Genomic DNA, 14,828 nt, shown 5'->3' with positions numbered 1-14,828 from the left:
GGGACTCTCTAACAGAAATATTGCCAAAAAGATAAAGCGCAGCTCCAGAACTGTTGATAGATATGTGAAAGATCCAGAGGCATATGGATCACAATTTAAAGGGAGAAGACGAGCACTTACTTCCCGAGATGAGCGTAAAATTGTCCAACTTGCATCGGATTCGACTAAGTCTGCAGCTAAAATTAAGGAATCAGCCGGTGTAAGCGCCAGCCTTTCAACTGTTCAGCGTGCAATTAGGAATGCAAAAGCAAAAAATCTTGACCCTCTGAAACTGAAGGAAAAACCACCTCTAAATGCTATACGTATGGAAAAGCGGCTGCAATATGCGAAAGAACACATGACATGGACAGTTCAATCTGACACCCGACTCAATGATTGGCGTTCGGTTGTTTTTACTAATGAAAAACGCTTTAATTTGGATGGCCCTGATGATTTACGAAAAGATGATCACAGCCGTGACGGTGGAGTCATGGTGTGGGGCGCCATCACATTTTATGGAGCAATAGATTTAGTTTTCATAGATCAGAAGATGACCGCTGAACGCTTCAAAACTTTGTTGCAATCCGTTTTCCCCAAGATTAACGACCTCTTCGGACCATTGCCATGGATATTCCAGAAGGGTGATGCTCCGATCCATAATGCCCGAGCTGTGAAGTCATTTATTACGAGTGAAAATGTTCAGGTCATGATTCGGCCGCCGCATTCCCCAGATCTAAACATAATTGAAGATGTTTGGGGATGGCTTTCAAGGAAAGTTTTTGAAGGGGGTAAACAATACGAAGACAAAGAAACACTAACAGCTGCACTTAAACTTGCTTGGAGCGAGATTTCGCTGAGTTACATAAACGCATTGTATCACTCCATGAAGGACCGGATCTATGAGGTTATTTTGAATAAAGGAGGCAGTACTCAATTTTGAAATTATTATTATTATAATTATTTTAATTTATAAATATTATGAATAATACTTTAAATAAAGCTCCTTTCGAAAAAAAAAAAAAATTAAATAGTTTAAGTGCGTCTATTTTAGTGACAAAGAAAAACGTGTCTTTTATTAACAGCTTTCAATAAATTAATACAAAATCAGTTGTTTTGTATAATAAAAAATTTTCTGAATTGTTCACTTGAAGAATAATCGAATAACGAAGAATTGCTTTCTAAATAAAAGTTATAAAGCAAATATTAAGGAAAGTACCAGTGCGTCTAACCTAAGACCAGCAGGAGTTTAGTTCACTGGAGCTCAAACTATCCCGTTAATTTATAGTTATTGCTAATCTATTTGCATCTTGCTTACTTTACGACGACTACAAATAAAACACAAATTTAGAAAAAACAACAATTTTTCTTCTTTAATTAGAAATCATTTTTTCTATGAGCTCTCTCTGGATATCAGATGAGTAAAGATCCAATTAATTTTAAATCAATCTAAAAATAAATACTATTAGCGCCTTTACCCCGATCCACGTTAAGTTTAAACATATTACAATTTGCATGCAATTGCGGAAAAAAAGAATTGCAATCTCTCTTTATTATTGTTTATTAATTTCCTAGTGAGTGTATGTCAAGGGTGTCTATGGGGTGGATGTGCTCCTGCATAGGAGAGAGGATACCTGCTCTTAGCATGGCTAACGTCGCTGTGCGGCTGGAGGCGGCATCATTGTATGATCATCACGGAAGCCAAAATTTTGAATGAAACTTAGTAGATAATCCTTGGTAATAGGATTCTTGATGCTCTCCACGACGGCTGCAATGAAACGTCTGATTAATATCTGTGGCAATGTCGTATAGAGCGAAACACTTACAGACGGCGGTGTTGAAGCTGTTGGGCAACTTTTTGTCAGTTCGCTCACGCATAAAGTCCCAGTTACCATATTGATTCATGGTGCATTCCACAATCTTGTTATCTAGCTCACGAACCTCCTTTGTCAGCTTTTGCATGCGACCGAAGGGAGCATCATGGCCGCCAACATAGAGAAAGCCAACTTTCTTGGTCAACAGTCTAGGGAAAGCATTAGAAAATAATTCATAATCAATAGGATACAATTGATCTAACGTGATATTAAAAGCGAGTATGAATAATGACAAAAAAGAGTAACGACTGACTAACCAAGGAAGTGCAGACAGTATAACTAACAGCAGGCAGGGCTTATGAATGTATAAACTTTTAATTCGAGTTCAGAATATAAGGAATTTGTCTTACCCCTCGCCGCGTTCTGTCGTTATCTTTAAGCGAAAGTCGACGGAGTTGAGTTCATGTGGTTTCCATTTAAAAACGTCTACGCAAATGCCAGCCGTATACGGCTGCTGTGAGGGCTGGAAGATGAGGCCGTCGGGCTCATGAGCTAGTGAACGTGAAAACTTCTCGCCCAATAGACGGGCCGAAGTGCGTATATCCCAAAAATCCTTATTTCGCACGCTAAAGGGTTCCAGGGCACGGTTAATAATGCCGTGCTTCATGGCAAGGATGCGTGGACCTTGGAGCAAAGAGTTGGTAAAACATAAATACAAAATATATTGATGATTCGGTTCATTCCCGCACACCTATAACATCATTTTTAATATAGTCCAGCCGATTTGGAAAGAATGGTTCCTCCCGCACATCCCGGCCCGCTAGGCGAACAATGTCATAGACAAGATACCGTGGCGTCACGGTGTCACCAATCTTGTCCAGCACCATTTCCTGCAAATGTATCAAAAATTATAAAATTATTTTAACATGGCTTTGAGACGTCATCTAAATCACTTACGCCATCCAGCAGTGTGCCATCGAGATGATCGTGAAGATTTTTGCCACTGACAAAGGACATGTTCTCCACCTGAAAGCAGGAGTTATTGCGATCGAAGAAGTATATCTCCTTGCGTCCATCAATTAGCATCATGTATCGTGTGCCATCTGCTTTCCACGAAACCCTGTACGGTATCTCGCTGAGCCTCTTGATGTTGTGCCGGTCCATCGATACGGGTTGCGCTCCAGGAAAGCCATTCTTCTGCCAGTGGCACCAGTCCTGCACCCGACGCTGCAATTCACCGACACGCGGCTGATCTGTCACTTGCCGCACGCCGGGTACACCGGCCATAAATGCCGCATTCTTGACGATTAGCTCACGACGTCGCTTCTTCTTTTGTTGCCCATCGCCGGAGGCGGCGCCCTCCTCACAATTTGCATTTGAATCGCCCGTGTCCTCCTCGTCGTCCTCCTCAGCCCCTCCAGTACCAGATCCAGCTGCCGCCGCTGCAGCCTGCTGGGAAGTAGAAGAACAGTTATCATCATAGCGACGCTTTCTATTGTCGCCACCGACATTATCGTTGCCATTGCTATCATCATATTCCAAACACCAATTGGGCTGCTCTGGGGCCTGAGGAGCGTCCTCCTCGTCGTCATAGCGACGGAAGAGTTCATTGATATAATCCTGTTTGTATATGCCCGGTGGACGGGACTTTGCAAACACGGCAAGTGCCCCCTCTACAGAGCAATCCATCTTTTCCACCATATACGAGATGATAAGAAAGCCCGTGCGATTAAAGCCGTGTGTGCAGTGTACAGCAATAACGTCCAACGGTCGCTCATTGATGAAGTTGTCAACCAATTCAATGAAGCTGTGAGTCTGCTCCGGCGATGGAGTTTCGCCATGACCCCGACACTGCAACTTAATGTACTGGGCGCCCCGCTCCTCCACAACGCTGCGATCATAAAATCGTTTTGTGTTCGTCAGGTCAATCCAAAGGCCCAGTTTTAGCTGTAAGATATTCGACACACATTAACACCTTTTTAAGCCAACACGCCACCTCTGACAACTCTTACCTTAAGCGTTTTGCAGTAGTCAAAGAGCATCTCGGGACGAAAAGTGCATTCGATGGGCATCTTGTCTTGGAAGGATTGGCTTAGCGGTGTTTTGAAGGCGAGGAACCGGTCCGCTATGATTGAGTCGCTTTTTCGTGGACAGTAAAGCCAACGGTTGGGCAAAGGGCCTGAGCCCCGTTCACGCTCGAACTGTGACATCCCGAAAGGGGAGACGATGGACTAGTTAACTGGATATGAAAAAAAATCTCAGAGCCACCTTGGCATGCAATTAGCGTCACGGTAACTAATTCGTTTTAGAGATTGCTGCCAAAGCGCTATGAATCGCGTTAAATGTCGCGTTTCGATTGTATTATTAACTTATTCAGATCATCTTCAGGGTAGCACAGACAATTTCGGAAAGTGATTGCTTAGCTTGATTGCCCGTGTGTTAGTGTGCGTCACGATAAATATTGCCAGATTTCGCGCATGAGTGATAGTATAATAGTGTTGTAAGACGAAATTTAAACATCGATATTTAACTTTGCATACATACGAAATTGGCTGCAATCGAGTGCGTTGGTTAATAGCGGCGCCAAGTAAAAAAAAAAAGAGTTCTGTTACAGAAACTAATGTATTCCCGAAATTATGTCATTTCCTACCTTACACCCCTTTTGCAAATAAATTAGATGTCATGGAAGAAATATGTCGATATAATTACGCTTAATAATAAGAACGTTTTTTTAAAGGCTAAAGCAATTGAAATTTAAAAAAAACTAAAAGTTGTCTGAAGAAAATTGCCAAATGAGTTCCAGTTCCGATAATTGGTCTAGTTCAAAGACTCGAAACTATCGATATATGTAATTTATAACTGTTAACGCTTTGATTTGCAGTCACTTCGCGCCTACATAAACATAGAAAAATTAAGCGAAATGACCTTTGAATATTTTCCTAAAGTATTCCAATGTATTATGCATTTGGCAACATCAAATGAAGATTTTCATAGTGTATTAACTCGCCTTGAAAATGCGCTTAAAGACAAAGACGAGCTCAAGAAAATGAAGGAAAGTACGTTAGCCGCCATTACCAAAAATTTAGGTGCATACATACCAGGTAATTTACACAATTTTCAGACCTTCATAAGGAAACGCCGAATTTGCGTATCGATATGGTGCTGGCACGTGAAGCAACAGATGTGCGTCAAGAAGAAATTAAACAAATGGAAACCGTTGCCAAAACTATACAAAGCTCATACGAATATCTACTGGAAACGGCCAACTTGTTCGACGATGAGAAGATCAAGAATATGCTTAGCTTCGGGGTTATGCGGAAGGAACAGGAGGTGCAGCAGAAAATCAAGGCCATTGAAATGGAACAGAAACTCCAGCTGGAGGGAAAAGTCGCAATGGAAGCGCGTTCAATTGGTTTGTACCCTCAATTCTCACATATATAAGAAATTAAACATACAAAAAATTGTGTGTGCGTGCAGTTCAGGAGTTTCGTAAATGGCAGCTACAATTGAAGGAAGCAGAGGAAGCCAATTCAAGGATTGTCTTAGAATCAGCTGAAATGGAGCGCTACTGGAGCGAGAAATTGGCTCGAGCCACTCAGCAACGAAACAGAAAGATTGTTTCCTTGGTGCAGCTGAGCAAGCGAATCACCGAGGTAATCATAAGGAAAATGCACTGTGCATTACATTTTTGTTCTCACACTGCCAACCCTTTCCACAGCTGAAGATTCCAGTTCCATCCGTCACCAAGGTCAAGGCTTGCGAACCCAAGGCTATGGCTCCGCCCAAGAAAGTTGAGCCGCTCGTGCTGCAGCCGGCATTGGATTTCATCAACAAGTATGCTGAGGTGAACAAAGTCGTTGACAAAGCTATTGCCATGGACACATCAATGGAGCCTCCGTTGCGCTCCATATTAGTGCTCAATCGATCGATGGACAGTTCCAATGAGCTAGATGCCACAGCAAATCCCAATAAGCAGGTACATTTTGCCCCTTTGCCCTCGCCAGCTCACACCAGCAGCATTGAGCCGCTTGATCTTCCGACTGATATGGTTGACATATCTGACATGACCTCAGAGTCGTCGCAGCCAGAGGTTGAAAATAGGCTTGATCCGAAAAATATTCCTAATAAAGTTGTGGTCGAAAAGGTTGACGTTTTGCCAACATTGTCATTCGAAATTCCTTCAAATTTAGATGGATTTGATAACCTAAATTATGATAATATTTTTCAATGCACTGAGTCTATGCCAGAAGAGGGCATGGAAGAGGATAAAAACCAATCAGAAACTATGAATTCAAATAATAATTTGAGTAATAATTCGAATAATTCCGATAACGTAAATATGATAAATTTTGACTCTTTGAGTTTCGCAAACGAATCAGAATATGCTGACAACGATTTCTTTCTAAATTTAACTGGCAGTTCAAACAACAGCTCTTATGACTTGTGAGAACCGATGAAAAATTTGAACGTACGTGTATCATTTGCCAAGGCACATAATGCCTTTAATCTACTTTAAGACAAAATTGAATAAAAAATGTAAACTATTTTATTTAAATAATGAAAATGTATAACTAATTTCAAATAAAAAGAATAAAATAATTATTCCATTTAAATAATTAACGGAAAATTATCTGTCAAATTTTTCGTGCTGATGTTGACACATGGCTCATTTTTTTTTTTTAAGAACACCATTTGCTAGTATTATTTCCTGGTGTAATATACACCAGTAGTATTTTTCTCTGAAATAAATGTCAAGCACATTGTATTTTAGCTGTTCGTAAGCTCTGGCCACACCGAGACGAGTGTTACGCGAAGCAGAAGAGTGGGGTGAGCTCTGTCGTCTAATTAATAAAACTAGCTGAAAGAAAACATGAGTTTTTAAATAGTGCAACCTGATTGCATGATATTTTGGGCGTAGGAGATGGGCCACATCTAAATCAAACTAATATATAAAATTGTCATTGATTGTCGTCGCGGACAGTTTCTGTTTTGACGTGCGCCGTTTTTATCGATTAAATTGTATATGTACGAATGGATAGTTGCGACTAGTGCTGGCGCGCAAACACACATACTCATACACATGCAGCAGCAGCACCAACAACAATAACAAAAAGAAAAGAAAAACAAAAAAAAACACAGTTGATACATTTAGAAGCGGAGCACCCTGAAAAGCTCGCAAGCAAAGCCAAACGCGGAAACTGACAAAGTGCTCTCAAGCGCTGTGTTAATCCAAATCGAGAATTCACTCGCATCGCCAGCGCTCTTAACGATTTTAGAGATGTCTTGCAAAACTGAGAGCAACAGCAATAGCAACAGCTACAGCGACAGCGGCGTAACACTTATCAGTAACAGCAGTCAGAACAGCGGTAAGTAGTAAATCAATTTAGTTATACTGTGCCCCCTCCCCACCTACCCTCATGCCAGCGAATTCTACTTTGCACTCGCTCTGTCCCTGTCGCACTCTATTGCACATGACGTGTTTCTTTGCTGACCTGTTTGTTTTCACGTTAACACAGATATTACTGATAAGATGTCAAATGTGCGTTCGCGGATTCCCGCAAATGGCAAGCCAAAACCACCGAATCAACTCCAACCGCAGCCACAGCAGCAGCATCAGCAGGAACAACAACAGCAACAACAACAGCAGGAACAACAACAACTACTACAACAACAACAGCAGCAGCAGCAGCCTCCACCAGTGACGCCCCAAAAACAGGCAATGTCTGCGGACGAGCGAAAAGCCACCAAGAAATCTCTAGTCATCGTGGTTGCAATATTTGTGGCCAGTTTGATGACCATGTTCTATGTATATGCAATATTTCCCGAATTGAATGCGTGAGTGTTGATCAAACATTTTATATTTCCATTGTATACACAAATTGCAATTCTGTGCGTAAAAATGGGATTAGCAAAGGTTTAATGAGTTATTAACATGTGCAAAAAACGTGCATAAAAAGTGGAGCAGGTTTTCCATATTACGCTATGTGTCTAATAGCAATAGATGCAAATTTTAATTAGTTAAGCTAACGGCCTTGTTCCACTAGCTACCCATATATGCATATTATTGTAAATTGTAAATCTGTAGATGTAACAGAAAACTTTGTCGCACTCTAAAGCCTTTGAAGTTAATTTAATGCCGACAAGAAAAAGACTATATGAAGTATATGAACTACACGTTATATCTATATGTATGAGCAAATAATAAATATATGTAGCTCTAATAGAAGTCGTTCTTAGGGCTCCTCCAAAGTGCCGACAGATATAATGCGAACAAGAAGATTATTCTAGATATGAGCGCCAAGTCTATAGAAGGTGTTTAACCCGTACGTTCTCAATTTTTCGCACTTTAAATTAAAGCAAGATATATATTATATATAGCCAGTTATTTATTCAGATCTTGAGCATATATGTATATATATGTGCGTATGTGTATGTGCAGCTAGATTTCCTAGTTTACTCAAAGTCGGTCAATTAGCACATAAGCTTTTATTATAAAGCATTAAATAGGGCTCTCCGCTCTAGTCGGGCATTCACGGCTCGAGCAGTCGCTGTCACCTGTGCTTGTGTCAATTCCCTCGACATTATATCGAGCTTTGCACGGGGAGCTTGCGCTCAGTAACAGTCACGCCACTTTACACTCACACAACGACACAGAGACACACACATACACATACACAGCAGACGAAGCTTGTGCATTTATTACAGTCGTAAGTAACGCTTTTTGTTTTATATCTTTTTTATGTGTGTTTCGTTTTAGCTCTGAGAAGGAACATTTGAAAATACCACGTGATATTCAAGATGCGAAGATGCTAGCAAAGGTCCTGGATCGCTACAAGGACATGTATTATTTTGAAGTGATGTTCGGCGTTGTTGTCGCCTATGTATTGTATCCTTTTCCAAAACAAATATTTAGTTAATCTGATTAACTATCACAACAACACACACACATACGGACATACATAGAGCTTTGTGTCCAGATAACGGCACTTGCGCAATAAGTTTCACGTTCGTCGCGTACTTATATTTAACCTTGACCCCATTTTTAAATACTCTACAAATGGTCAGCTTAGACCAAAAAAGAGTGTGCGACAACAGCAATAATATTCATGGTCAGCAATCGCACAACACGTGCGTCGATACACCCGCGTAAATTTCTATAATATTATGCACGGGCACGCATAATTAGCATTGAAGACGACGACGTCGTCGTCGTTTTGGCTGCATGTAGGAAGTAAAATTTACACACACACACACACATATGTACGTATGTATGTACATATACACAATTCAATGAAAACCCGTAAAGAACGAAAAGAGCGGACATGTCTCAAATTGATCAGCTGATTGACGCTGCTGGTATTGAACGAGTGCACTTTGCTTTCTCTGCAGTAGCAAGAGAGGAGCCGCATGATGACGCATACCTGGAAACTCTCTTGCTATCGCACTCTGATTTGCGTTCTCAGGCGTGTTTATAAACAAAGCAAGATAACACGAATGGCGAATTCGAAATACTCTTGGAATGCTCAAAACAATTCTATTTGTAATGTACATATGTATGTATGTATGTATGTAACAGTTAAGATAAAGGAATGTTCGAATAGTTGAGAGATTAGCACGTCTTGAAATCGACAGAAAACGCCAACATACAGATTATTTTCCACTAGTTTCAAGATGTCTTATTGCTGCGCATTTGACATTTCATAACAACAGAGACCAAGAGTATAAAAAAACGAAACATAAGCAAACACACGCACACGTTTGTGCGTGGGTATGTGTGCTATGTCTAATATACCAAAAACAGCTGAGAGCTGGCCATTCTTTCATTTGCATTGTCTTCGCTCATTAAGAAGCACGATATATGTACGTAAATATACATACACATATGATCATATATACATACATATGTAAGTATATATGTATGTATGTATGCAAATGCTCAGCTTCTGTTGGCATACGTGTGCTTGTATATTTTCATTTTATTTATTTTTTACAATTCGTCAAAGCAGCTGGCGACGCAATTGCGATTTTACGTAGCGATCGAATGATTGTAAGCTGGTTTTGTTGTTAATATACATGTACATGTACATGTACATGTATGTATGTGTGTGTAGCTTTGATCGCGCGACTGTATTAGTAAATCATTTGGTAATCATGAATGTGCGCATGTACATTCATCTGAACGCTACGTGTATACATACATGTTTGTGTGTATGTATGTAAATATTGTCCTCAATTGTACTAAAGTACGATACAAATTTTGCCCAAGGCTTGTAATCTTCATTTACAATATTTGTGTAGTTACCTACATACATATACATATAAATATGTATGTAAGTACATATACATACATAAATATGATATTTTAATTCAAGCTGACAAAAGTTTTTATTTTTTATTTACATATGTATGTATATTTTTTTATGACTAATCTTATACGCGGACTGGTAGAGTTTTTTTTTTGTAAATAAGGCATTCAATTCGAAAATATTTATACTACGTGTCAGTTTCCATTGAAAAATACTCGGTGATATATGTACGTATGTACACATACATACATACACACATACACGTATATACCTAAATATACACATACATATGTATGTACATGAGACTTGAAGTCGAATCATATATCAGGTATCAGATTTTGAAACATAGCTAGAAATGTTCTTGCTTATTCAATTAATCTAAAATTTAATCAAAGTTCTAATCCAATGTAGTCAATTGGCGTTAAGCAGACAGCGCAGAACTTGAGTCAGCACAATTTGATCAAAATTTATTGTATTCTCGCACGCTTTTGTTTTTATTTTTATATCGTATAGCGAAATGAAAACGTTTCATTAGCCATTTTATGTTATCGTTCATTTGCTTAGCTCGGGCACGTCTTGGCTTTTGGGACAAAGGCGAATGGGCGGGTGAATGTTGATTGCCGGCTGCGATCGCGATTGCCATTGTCAACTTTTGTCTTACTTGGCTATTAATAGTTAGTTGGCGATCAGCCCAGTCAGTTGGCAATTAATCTGGGGATCTGTTTTTAGAGTCTATTATCTAGACCCTAGGCAATATGAACACATGTCATTGACACACTTTATTCTACATACATACATATACATCTTACTTGAATTGGTTGCCTTAACTGAACGCGTTCTCTAGCCTACAAACATTTGCCATTCCTGGGTCGTTATTCCTGTCGATCTTACTTGGATTCTTGTACAAATTCCCCATCGCACTATTTCTCATTTGCTTTTGCTCGGCGCTGGGCGCCACGCTATGTTATACCCTCTCCAATCTGGTCGGACGCCGTCTCATCCGACACTTTTGGCCAAAGAAGACGAGCGAATGGTCCCGCCACGTCGAGGAGTACCGTGACAGCCTGTTCAACTACATGCTCTTTCTGCGGATGACACCGATCCTGCCCAACTGGTTCATCAATTTGGCCTCGCCGGTCATTGGCGTGCCGCTCCACATCTTCGCCCTGGGCACCTTCTGCGGCGTGGCTCCACCGTCCGTCATCGCTATTCAAGCGGGCAAAACGCTGCAGAAGATGAGCAGCTCAAGTGAAGCCTTCTCCTGGACCTCGATGGGCGTGCTGACGTTGTGCGCGTGCGCTTCGCTACTGCCGGGTCTGCTCAAGAATAAATTCAAGAAGAAGAAGACGGCGTAAGACTCGAACGCAGATGAATCGATACGGATGTTGCAACAGCTGAAATAGATTTATTTTACCAAAAAGCAGAGAAAAACGAAAGCATCCCATCCATTGCGTTGGTTTGGGTTGCTTTTCACACATATTTATAGAAACCTGCATGTATACATACATATATTTTATTATTATTATTTCTCTAGGTTTCTCCTTAGTTCTATTGAATGTATCTTGTATATCGAACTGCTATTTCCAAAAACACAAATCCATAAGAACGAATGACACAATAAATGCGCGTATATATGAGAAATTGAACCACAAACACGATATCGCCGAGTATCTACTATATATACATAGGCCTAGGTATATGAATAATTCGCTTTTTTTTATTTTTTAATTTTAAATATATTTCAACTTTTGCATCATATATTTCCGTACTTGTTTTAAGTTTAGTGAAACTTTTTTGTTTAGTGCTATTGCAATTGCAGTATTTACGAAAATTATTATCAATAAGTAAATCAATTAGCAAAAATAATATGAAACAAAATAAAAACAAATAAAAAACTTATGAATTCCATATGTTTGTGAGCAAATACATATTTGAAAAACAACAAATTCGTTTCCTTTCCTCCTTTCCCGATCTTTCAAATCGAAACATTCCAAAACCTAGTTTGAGGATAAGCTGCCTTAGGGAGCAATGAAGGTCGATTCGATCGAATCTCCTTTCAGTAAATCGCGTAAATTTGATAATACTATGCGGAAGATAAAACAAATAAAAAATCCTCTTTAAATGCATCAAGACATAGTAATACGGTACTATAATCCTTATATACTAATTTACTATATCTGCTTTAGTAAATGTAAATGTTTTTCCCCAAAATGGAACAGTTAACAACATTCTGACTGACATTTTAATTGTATTTATTTTACGAGTAAGTTTAAGTAAATATTTGAGTGCTTATTTTAGATTTTAATTGAAAGACAGCTGTTTTTAGGGCAGGCCTTTAGCTTTTCTACGCAAGCTACTGCTAAAATCGCTTACGAGTATGTGAAACTATTTATATTCCTCCATAATGAACACATCTTCAAAATTTGGTCTCTGAACTTGTAGTACTAATTTTATTTATTTATGTGAATTTTATATGAAAACTAACTTAGAATGGGCCTTGGGCTTGTCTGTATTACTGTTAACCAACTAAATTAAAGCTTTTATTTAAAGCGGAGCTTTTCGTTGAGCTTAAGCTTTCCAATTGAAACATCAAGTGCTTCAGCTCTGCACTGTTTGAGAGGTGCATCATTCAACTTAATTTAAGCTTTATCATTCGTAAAGCTGTCCATGGTGAAAAGCCATTGGTGAATTTTCTAAGAACTTTTCGTTAAGATTGACATTTTCGAAGAGTTTTTCTTCAATAGACTAGCTCAATTTTGTTTAATAAATTAGGCTTTTATGTTAATGTATAACTGAATGGCAGAGGGACAGAGAGAATTAGATTAAGAATGAGAGAGAGGGAGAAAGAGATATATATATATATGCTAAGAAAATTAAATCTAGAGAATGCGATACAGATAGGGAGAGAGCGATAGAGTGCGAGAGAGAGAGAGAGAGAAATAATAGTTGTGTATAGGAAAAAGAGATAGAGATAGAAATGAAATGATAAAAAGAAAATGAGAAAATGTTAAAATAAGAGCGAGAGAGACAATTACTTATATTGAGAATAAAAGACAGACAAATAGTATAGCTGAGAAATTAACAGACAAAGTGAGGGAGAAAGAGAAAGAACGTGTGATATAGTGATATAAAGGGGGACAGGGACAGACTGAGACAGACAGAGACAGGAAGATAGAAAGAGAAATATTGTGTCAGAGATAATATAATGTATCAGAATATATATACATAGATAGAGAGAGTGAGACAGAGAGAGAGAAACAAAAGATAGATATTATGCAGAGTGTGCCTGAGAGCGGGGAAGATAAAACAACGGAGACGGACAGACAGATAATTGATTTGGCGTGCAGCCTCATACCTATACATATACGCTATATATGTATGCATGTATATTTCACGTAAGCTGAAATTATACTGATGGCATCGTAAATTGTACTGTAATGTGTTATTTGATGGTTGCCAAAGTGTAAAAGATTTACCAAGTTTTTCTGATTGACACTAAATATGCATGCAGATGGTTATTGAGCTTAACTGGCACACATACACCCTCACATTCTCGCGCACACATACAAGATAAACATTTGTAATATATGTATGTATGTGTGTAAATGTAAATGTAAATATATGTGAGTGTACCTAAGGACTCGAAGCAGTTTGCCAACGTCTAATATCTGTAGATGAATTGAAATGGCATGGACCCTGCATATATTCATCAGATTAGAGAAAAAGGAGTCGCACCAAGTTCAAGCTCGTGGAGACCAGAGATAACTTCATTTTTATGCCCTGAATCCATTGAAAATGGGAAATCAGGGTAAAATGGTTTTGTTCAAATGTATGTAACAGGCGGAAGGAGGCGTGACAGACCCAACAAAGTATATATATTCTTGATCAAGGCGACGAGCTGAGCCGATTTAGCCCTGTCCATCTGTCTGTCTGTCCACTCGTCCGTCCGACCGTTTGTACATCTGTGCGTGTGTTTGAACGCATCGATCTCAGAAGATAGAAGATGGAGATTTGTAAGTTCCCGTAGTAAGCATTCAAATTTACTTATTAATTCTATTAACTAAAAGTTATTGCAAATAAATTGTTTTCAATTACATATTAGCCATACTTATAGGCGCTCTTCAGGCTTAGCAATTAAAGATGTTTCAATTGTTTGTTCCTTTTTTCAGTGCATATTCTTCACTGTTGCTGTCTCAATTTGGATTCGTGTATTTGTCAGTCAAATTTGCAAGCAATTCTTATCGCACACATGCACATTGTGTACACATGTATTTAGCAAGTGTTTATGTGTGTGAATGGTAGTTGTTTGTGAATTGAATTGTGTACTTCTTTATATAGTGGCGCCCAGCGGGTGCTCGAGAGCTTAGATCGAGTCGCTAGTCATTTTTGCCAAGCCTCCGCTCCAGCTCTCGGTCTTAGGCGCCAGTCTCTTACCTCCTGCTACCTTCATTCACCATGTTATTTGCCCAATTTGTTCTCCGCAATTTCGAGCTGTTGGCCAAGTGGTCTGCTGCACTGTCAGATTGATTGGGGCAGCTCCAAATCGACTGCGCTCCAAATTATGCAAATCAGTTGTGCACTAACACTGCCTCCAATATGTGTACGTACATGCATATATCTGTACATGTTGTACATGTGTTGGCTCGAACTTTGGGTCGACAGGCGCTTGGAGCTGAGAGCTTCACTGCCAGCATTGGCAGTCGACATTGACGGACGTGACGTTGGCTTGCTT

The 14,828-nt window shown here is 39.3% G+C and overlaps 3 protein-coding genes across 6 annotated transcripts; 2 read left to right on the top strand and 1 right to left on the bottom strand.

Moving 5' to 3' along the window:
• Nucleotides 1-1,322: 1,322 nt before the first annotated feature.
• LOC6584890 (mRNA-capping enzyme) lies at nt 1,323-4,253 on the bottom strand. Of its 3 annotated transcripts, none has more exons than XM_015161648.3 (7): nt 3,803-4,253; nt 3,300-3,737; nt 2,748-3,242; nt 2,542-2,680; nt 2,201-2,474; nt 1,803-1,999; nt 1,323-1,744 (listed from the first exon to the last, which is right to left on the bottom strand). In XM_015161648.3, exons 1-7 carry the CDS (start codon nt 3,998-4,000, stop codon nt 1,626-1,628), a joined length of 1,860 nt encoding a protein of 619 aa, XP_015017134.1. In that variant the 5' UTR covers nt 4,001-4,253; the 3' UTR covers nt 1,323-1,625. The 3 variants fall into 3 exon arrangements, with proteins under 3 accessions (XP_015017134.1, XP_015017133.1, XP_002010530.1); XM_015161647.3 differs by having other exon boundaries at nt 2,748-3,239; XM_002010494.4 differs by having other exon boundaries at nt 2,748-3,737.
• A 358-nt stretch (nt 4,254-4,611) lies between these two features.
• Nucleotides 4,612-6,287, top strand: LOC6584889 (J domain-containing protein DDB_G0295729). 2 transcript variants are annotated; one of them, XM_002010493.4, is made up of 5 exons: nt 4,616-4,846; nt 4,912-5,202; nt 5,268-5,443; nt 5,509-6,123; nt 6,210-6,287. In XM_002010493.4, exons 1-5 carry the CDS (start codon nt 4,711-4,713, stop codon nt 6,228-6,230), a joined length of 1,239 nt encoding a protein of 412 aa, XP_002010529.2. In that variant the 5' UTR covers nt 4,616-4,710; the 3' UTR covers nt 6,231-6,287. The 2 variants fall into 2 exon arrangements, with proteins under 2 accessions (XP_015016708.1, XP_002010529.2); XM_015161222.3 differs by having other exon boundaries at nt 4,612-4,846; nt 5,509-6,287.
• A 291-nt stretch (nt 6,288-6,578) lies between these two features.
• LOC6584888 (transmembrane protein 41 homolog) lies at nt 6,579-11,754 on the top strand. The gene is made up of 4 exons (XM_002010492.4): nt 6,579-7,156; nt 7,307-7,625; nt 8,548-8,676; nt 10,941-11,754. The coding sequence occupies exons 1-4, from the start codon at nt 7,069-7,071 to the stop codon at nt 11,449-11,451; spliced, it is 1,047 nt and encodes a 348-aa protein (XP_002010528.2). The 5' UTR covers nt 6,579-7,068; the 3' UTR covers nt 11,452-11,754.
• Nucleotides 11,755-14,828: the final 3,074 nt, after the last annotated feature.

This window comes from Drosophila mojavensis, unplaced genomic scaffold (assembly GCF_018153725.1).
Source record: "Drosophila mojavensis isolate 15081-1352.22 unplaced genomic scaffold, ASM1815372v1 contig_136, whole genome shotgun sequence".
In the NCBI taxonomy this organism is placed as follows: Eukaryota; Metazoa; Arthropoda; class Insecta; order Diptera; family Drosophilidae; genus Drosophila; species Drosophila mojavensis.
This window is presented reverse-complemented; position numbering and strand designations above follow the sequence as displayed.

What these genes read in the sequence shown, in the direction of transcription:
- LOC6584888 (XM_002010492.4), top strand. Translation starts at nt 7,069, where the DNA reads ATGTCTTGCAAAACTGAGAGCAACAGCAATAGCAACAGCTACAGCGAC. An exon ending in TAACAGCAGTCAGAACAGCG is followed by an intron (nt 7,157 to 7,306) that starts GTAAGTAGTAAA and finishes ACGTTAACACAG; the next exon opens with ATATTACTGATAAGATGTCA. An exon ending in ATATTTCCCGAATTGAATGC is followed by an intron (nt 7,626 to 8,547) that starts GTGAGTGTTGAT and finishes GTTTCGTTTTAG; the next exon opens with CTCTGAGAAGGAACATTTGA.
- LOC6584890 (XM_002010494.4), bottom strand. Translation starts at nt 4,000, where the DNA reads ATGTCACAGTTCGAGCGTGAACGGGGCTCAGGCCCTTTGCCCAACCGT. An exon ending in ACGACAGAACGCGGCGAGGG is followed by an intron (nt 2,000 to 2,200) that starts GTAAGACAAATT and finishes TGCTTTCCCTAG; the next exon opens with ACTGTTGACCAAGAAAGTTG. An exon ending in CAGCTTCAACACCGCCGTCT is followed by an intron (nt 1,745 to 1,802) that starts GTAAGTGTTTCG and finishes GTTTCATTGCAG; the next exon opens with CCGTCGTGGAGAGCATCAAG.
- LOC6584889 (XM_015161222.3), top strand. Translation starts at nt 4,711, where the DNA reads ATGACCTTTGAATATTTTCCTAAAGTATTCCAATGTATTATGCATTTG. An exon ending in GCTCAAGAAAATGAAGGAAA is followed by an intron (nt 4,847 to 4,911) that starts GTACGTTAGCCG and finishes CACAATTTTCAG; the next exon opens with ACCTTCATAAGGAAACGCCG. An exon ending in AATGGAAGCGCGTTCAATTG is followed by an intron (nt 5,203 to 5,267) that starts GTTTGTACCCTC and finishes GTGTGCGTGCAG; the next exon opens with TTCAGGAGTTTCGTAAATGG.